A 6,000-nucleotide genomic window follows, 5' to 3' on the forward strand; every position below is an offset into this window, starting at 1 on the left:
AGGCACCAACTCTTTTCAGGTTTTCAAAGAAGCATCTTCATCAAAACAGGTGATTTTTTTAAAGTGGGTTTTTTTCTAACAGAAAAATATATATTTAACAAAACATAGCAAGATATTTTCACCCTTAATGGAATTGTAAAGACAGCACTCTTCCCCTAAGCCCTGATGTTTCTGTCCAGTTTTACTTTAACCAGATGGTTAAATGTTTTACAGAAACTATCCTCTACTTCTTTGAGACACTCTACAGGATTAAGTGTTATACATATAATAGGCTCCAAGGAACACTTCCAATGAGTGAAAAGCAAGGGCCTATCTTTTCCATCTTTTAGTTGATTCCTGTTTGTTCAAAGGTCCCATACCTTACCTTGCAACCTCTATTGCTTCAACCCTCTAAAACTTACCCATCCAACTCTACCTCCTGTCTTTGGGGTAAAGTAATCTCACCTTCAAAGAGACCCTTTGCCCCCTCCCCAGTGGAATCCTATGTCATTCAGTGTTGTTCAGCATTCCTAGGTTTAAATACATAGAAGACTGGAACTAAGGACACAGGACTGAAGCTTGTCAGATATCCTGCCATTCTTCTGAGGTCACAAAATTCAAGGTAAAAACTAAATTCACATAGACCACCTATAAAACAGTAAACTAGATTCAATGCCTTTTCCTCATAGCTTTGGAAAATAAATAGAAAAGCAAAACCTAACTTCTCTATTTTATTTAAGGAGATAAGCAATAAACACTATCATCCATCACTGAGGCCTAAACTCAACAGTGACCAAAGTGTCAACTATAATACAAAGAAAAGCCATTCACCACAGGAACTATAGCTTTCTAATAGTAAGCATCTATGACATGGGGAAAGCTTACCAATGCAAGCCAAAAAGTTTTCTACACAGCCCCATCAGTTGGGCACTTACCTTATTAGCAAGGCAAAGGATACAAGCCCTAAAGCATCTATCTAATCACAGAAACAAAAACAAAACAAAACAAAAAAGGATTCTTGTTTTATAACCATTGTAGTGTAAACTGAGAATCTTTTTAGTGAGCAGACTTTTGAGTAAGAAAAGTTATAAAAGATCACATCAGAGGTGACAATTCTAAGGAAAGCCAAGTAAGATGTGCTTAACATATTTTAATAGAGTATATTTTACCTAAGAATCTGACTTTAAGTATCCTGAGTGAGAGACAGACACCACTTTTTCCATTAACTTTTTACCTAATCTGTTAAAAAAAAAAATTACATTGTACTTATACCCTATACCACCAACACTTAAGTTTCCTGGTAATCTCTGTTTTGTTCTTTAACATATCTGACTATCTATACTATTACCAAACCTGAATTGCACAATCTATAAATATTATGAAACAGTGAAAGAGGTTTCAAAGATTCTGAAGAAAATATGCAGAAATCTGGCCAGTTTCCACACACTCTTGGCCACTTAAATAACATTTCTAATTAGGTTATAAGTAAAGAGGATTTCATTATATTAAAATTTTGTTTAAAATGGCCTCCATTCCTATTCTAGTACAGTTGAGAGAGAAAAATCATATAAACTTATTATTGCTCTTGATAAACTAACCTAAGCACAGTATTCTATCTCATTTAAAGAAACCATGAGGCTTTGATTTTTATTATAAATATCCAAATTAATTACAGGTATGAATATATATATATTTATTTATATTTACACTTATATTTATCTGAGATACTTCCTCAACCAATGACTAAAAACTTCCAAATTGGAAATTGTAACACCTGGGTAAATAAAGACCTTTCTTGGGAATTTACTTTTTAAATTCTATTCTTGGGAAGGAGAAAAAGAAAAGAAAAAAGAGGACTTTGGGAGGTTGAGGTGGGAGGATTGCTGGAGCTCAGTTAGGAGGTCAAGACCAGCCGCCTGGCACATGGTTGTAGTCCCAGCAACCTGGAGGGGGAATACGGGGGCTGGAGGGCAAGTTGCTGAGATGGCAGGATTGCTTGAGCCCAGGAGGTTGAGGCTGCAGTAAGCCATGATTGTGTCACTGCACTCCAGCCTGGGCGACAGAGCAAGAACTTGTCTCTAAAAAAAAAAAAAAAAAAAAAAAAGAATATGGTCTCATACAACTACAATTTAAGTGACTAACATGCCATTTTATTTTGGATAAATGATACTTAAGTGATTCAAATTATCAACGACAACCCAGGCCCTCAAATATATGTTAACACACTAATTAATATTCTTTTAACTGCCCCCCCCCCACCCATTTCTAACCTGTAACTTTTAAAGACTCAGAGTGGTAGTGTAAGTGTTTTAGACAAGTCATGTGCTGGTAACACTTATCTCCCCATTGTTTCCTACCTTCCTTCACACAGTAAACAAACCATTTTAGAGTCACTTATACCACCTCATTATCGAACACACTTGAAGAAGCCTCATGTGTAGTCTACTTAACAAGTGAGTTACATTTCTTTGCATCAGTTCTAAAATAAGTTCATTCACTAGATAATAAAGAGAATAAAACTAAAAATCCTAGGTCTCAAACTGAACAGTTTTAATGAATCATCTCACCACATGATTTTTTTTTTTAATAACTCACAATCAGGAGTGGGAATTACAGAACCATGAGATTAGACTAAAAACCTAACAATTCGTCAAGGCAATGTTTAAGCCAATATAATGTTTCAAGAGGAAGAACTGAGCTTTTTATATCGTTTAGGAGCAGGAAGGTAAAAATAAGATCATGGTCTGGGCATGTTAAATTTGAGCAATCAGTCACAAACATCTGACAATTAGAAACATTACCAGAGTACAGAAGAGGACTCCAGAAAGAAAATGAGATCTGAGTCATCTCCACAGACGAGAAAGTTCAAGGAGTTTAAGTAAACAAGACAAAAAATAAAAACAAGGGTGATGACAGAATCCTGGAAAATGACTACATTTAGAGAATGAAAAAAAAAAAGGGAGAAATGAATAAAAGTATTGTTGCTCTCAGGTAAGATAAAAGGCAAAATGTCATTAAGACCTAGAATGTCTAATAAGAGTTTCAAATAGTAGTAACTATCATTACAGTAACAAACACCAAAAAGGACCCAAGAAGAAGTACTGAAAAAACTAGAAGGCCATTGGGATGCGGCAGTGAAAAGTTTTGTGATTTTTAAGATGTCAGGTGGCAAAGGTTTGGGAAGGAGAGAAGGCAGCAGAAAGGCACGTATCTTGCCAGTTTTTAAAAAGATTAGATAGAGAAATCCACTCTCCTATCTCCAAGGCAAAGACCTACATTCACAGTCTAATGTAAACCCAGTGGGGAGCTAGCAAACAGACTGAAGCAGGGAGGGGAGAGAAAAATCCCTTATTTATACTTTATTTATAGCATTTGATGATTTCCGTGGCGTAAATACTCCCACCATGGCCAATTTCAAGCTGCCAACGGTTGGCAAAATTCCTGAAAATTTAGCAATGGCTTGCTGGTACAAATCAACTCCAGCACACAACTGCAAATCACCTCTTTTATGGTCTACCCTGCAACTGGGCAATTCTGTGACAGCTTTCCTCTCAACTCAATTGTCACTTAATCATTCTCTAGGATAACTTAAAGCAATTCACAGAAGTCTACTCTACTCTCATCACTTTTAGCTTTCTCAACTGTTCTGCAGCTGAAAGGGGTTGGATGTTGAAAGCAAAATGGATCCCAGTATGCCTGTCTTCACTAAGTGCCACAAAGTAAAGGACAAGAATCATATTCAAAAAGCCATCAGATGAACATTTTATAACTTTTCTTTGTTAATGTCATCTCCCTATCTAAATCTCAAATGTTTTAAGGTTGGGGAACTGTATTCAAAACAAGAGCCAGACATCCCACGAGTCCCAATTCCAGTGACAGGCAGCAGAGATAGAGGGTAAGCATCTTAAACACCTGAAAGGGTTCCACTCCAGCCCTGCTACTTGCTGGCAGACTGTCAGCAGCCCTTCCAGTGGTACTTTCAACTGCAAAATGGGAACAATAACATCCAGCACACAGGGTCAACCTTGGACTTCACAGGATCACTTCTAGGGATAGTCCCTAGACACCGCTAAAGCATATTGCCAAGAATACCAGGGAAGCCCACTTCTGTCTAGAAACTGGCTAATCAGCTGCTAAGGATTTTTTAATCATCTACCTCCAATGACCTCCAACCATCACTCCAAGCCATAAAACCCTTTCACGATTGTGTCCTGGACTTCCAGGTCCCACTACATCAAAACCAAAGAGTCCACCTGAAAGTAGTGTCAAGAGTCAAAAATGTTGTGACAAACCAGATGAGAACACAACCTACCAATCAGGTTCCTACTTGCGTCCACATAACATTCAACATTTCACCTCAATGCAACGAGGAAGTTCATCAACAAACCTCAACAAATAAACAAAACTCAAGAGAATAACTTCGTTTCTAATATTTCACAATTTTCCCCCATGACATCTTTCCAAATATCCCTGTCTTCATGGTACTCCATATTCTATCATTTAGGTCATGCTTCCTAGGCAAATTTCTCCAGAGGTCTGAAGTAGAACCGATGTCAAAAAATTAAATATATATGGGGGAAGTTTACTTTCCAATATAAATGACAGGTCTTGAGAAACAAGGCAATAATCTCCGTAACAATTATTCCACTCATTAACTACTATTCTTCTACTAACAAATGCAAGAAGTCATTTAGGTGTAGAAAAGAATAAACTCACTACACCTGTATATCAAAAAGTTTCAGATTAGACATCTGCCCTCCAACTTCCAGTTTCCTATACATTATGTGTGTTCTTCTAAGGCACATGCAACACACACTTCGCCAGAAAAATCCCAGAAGCGCAAACAATAAGGGCCAGTGGAGCTTGCAAGCCAAAGACCTTTATTCGAAAGATGAATTATCACATTTGAACGTGGTATCTCTATCTTAAGGGCTAACTTTCTTTCTATGAAGTATCTGAAACCCAGAGCCATACACCCACTTCCCTAACTTCTCCCCTCCCCCCTTCTGGGCACCCCCGCCCTCCCGCCGCTTCCCGGGCGAATTCGGGCCTCTAATACCCCCCCCAAGGAAGCGCCGCCCCTTCCCACGGCTACGGGAAAGATCGCCCAGCGGCCCAGGCTGGACAGAGCACAGGTAGTACCTGTAGACGGAAGCCGCGCTGGGAGGCTGACAGAGACACCCGGTCATTTCCCGCGCCTGGCAGTCAGGTGCAGGGTCTACCGGGCACCGCCCGCCGGCCGCACTGGGACAGGCCGGGTCCCTTGGCAGAGTCCGAGCCAGTGCGGCCGCCGAGGCCAGCTCCGTCGCCGGCCCGCGGGGCGGCTTACACAACAACGGGGCGGACCCTCCGCGCGGGGTCAAGGCGGCCTCCCGGTGCGGCCGGAGTCCGGCTCAGACACCTCGCGGCCCCGGCGCTGAGGGGAGCCTATCCGGAGCAGAGCGGCGCCGGGACGCCTCGGGGCGCCTCGCGGAGTCATGCTGGGGCGAGGAAGCGGCCGGTCATCGCCAGGCGGGCGGCGAGTCCTTGGTGCTGCCCGCTGGGCCCTAACCCGGCCCGCGCGGAGGGTGCGCGCCGGAGACACATAGAAGCCCCCTGCCCTCTGCCGGCTGCGCTTACCTCTCTCCGGTGTCGGCGGAGTCCACCTCCTCCTCCTCCGCCGCCATAGCCGCCGCCGCGCAAGCGCCGGGACTTACCTCGAAGCCGGCTGACAGGCCGACTGGGCCGTCCCAGGTCGGCGCTGCACTTAAGGCCGCGCGGGCCGCCCGCGCATGCGTCTTCCGCGCCCTAGCACGGCCTGGCGGCGCGCCCGCGTTTGCGCGTGCCCGGCCTTGCCTCCGCCATCCCCAGTCAGCGCGCACGCGTTCTCCCGCCCGACGCCCCCGGGTGTGAGTGCGGGGCGGGACAGTCAGTCCAGAAGAACTGGTGAGACTCACCCGACTGAGTTAGGTGATAGCTAATTTGAATAATGAGTGTATTCATGCATCATCCCGTCAGTGTTGGCTGTCAGGTGGCACCTTG

At 43.1% G+C, this 6,000-nt stretch overlaps 1 protein-coding gene across 3 annotated transcripts in view; it reads right to left on the reverse strand.

The window, feature by feature from the left end:
* Window positions 1-5,754, reverse strand: part of ABHD5 (abhydrolase domain containing 5, lysophosphatidic acid acyltransferase) — a 29,299-nt gene extending 23,545 nt beyond the window's left edge. Inside the window, exon 1 of one of the 3 annotated variants that reach the window (XM_073010301.1) lies at window positions 5,599-5,754. In XM_073010301.1, coding sequence (XP_072866402.1) covers window positions 5,599-5,645 — 47 coding nt within the window. In that variant the 5' untranslated portion in view covers window positions 5,646-5,754. Of the gene's footprint in view, window positions 1-5,121; window positions 5,256-5,598 lie in introns of those variants that run through there. The other 2 variants (XM_073010302.1, XM_038004088.2) reach the window with 2 other exon arrangements.
* Window positions 5,755-6,000: the final 246 nt, after the last annotated feature.

The sequence above is a fragment of the Chlorocebus sabaeus genome, chromosome 22, assembly GCF_047675955.1.
Source record: "Chlorocebus sabaeus isolate Y175 chromosome 22, mChlSab1.0.hap1, whole genome shotgun sequence".
Taxonomy (NCBI): Eukaryota; Metazoa; Chordata; class Mammalia; order Primates; family Cercopithecidae; genus Chlorocebus; species Chlorocebus sabaeus.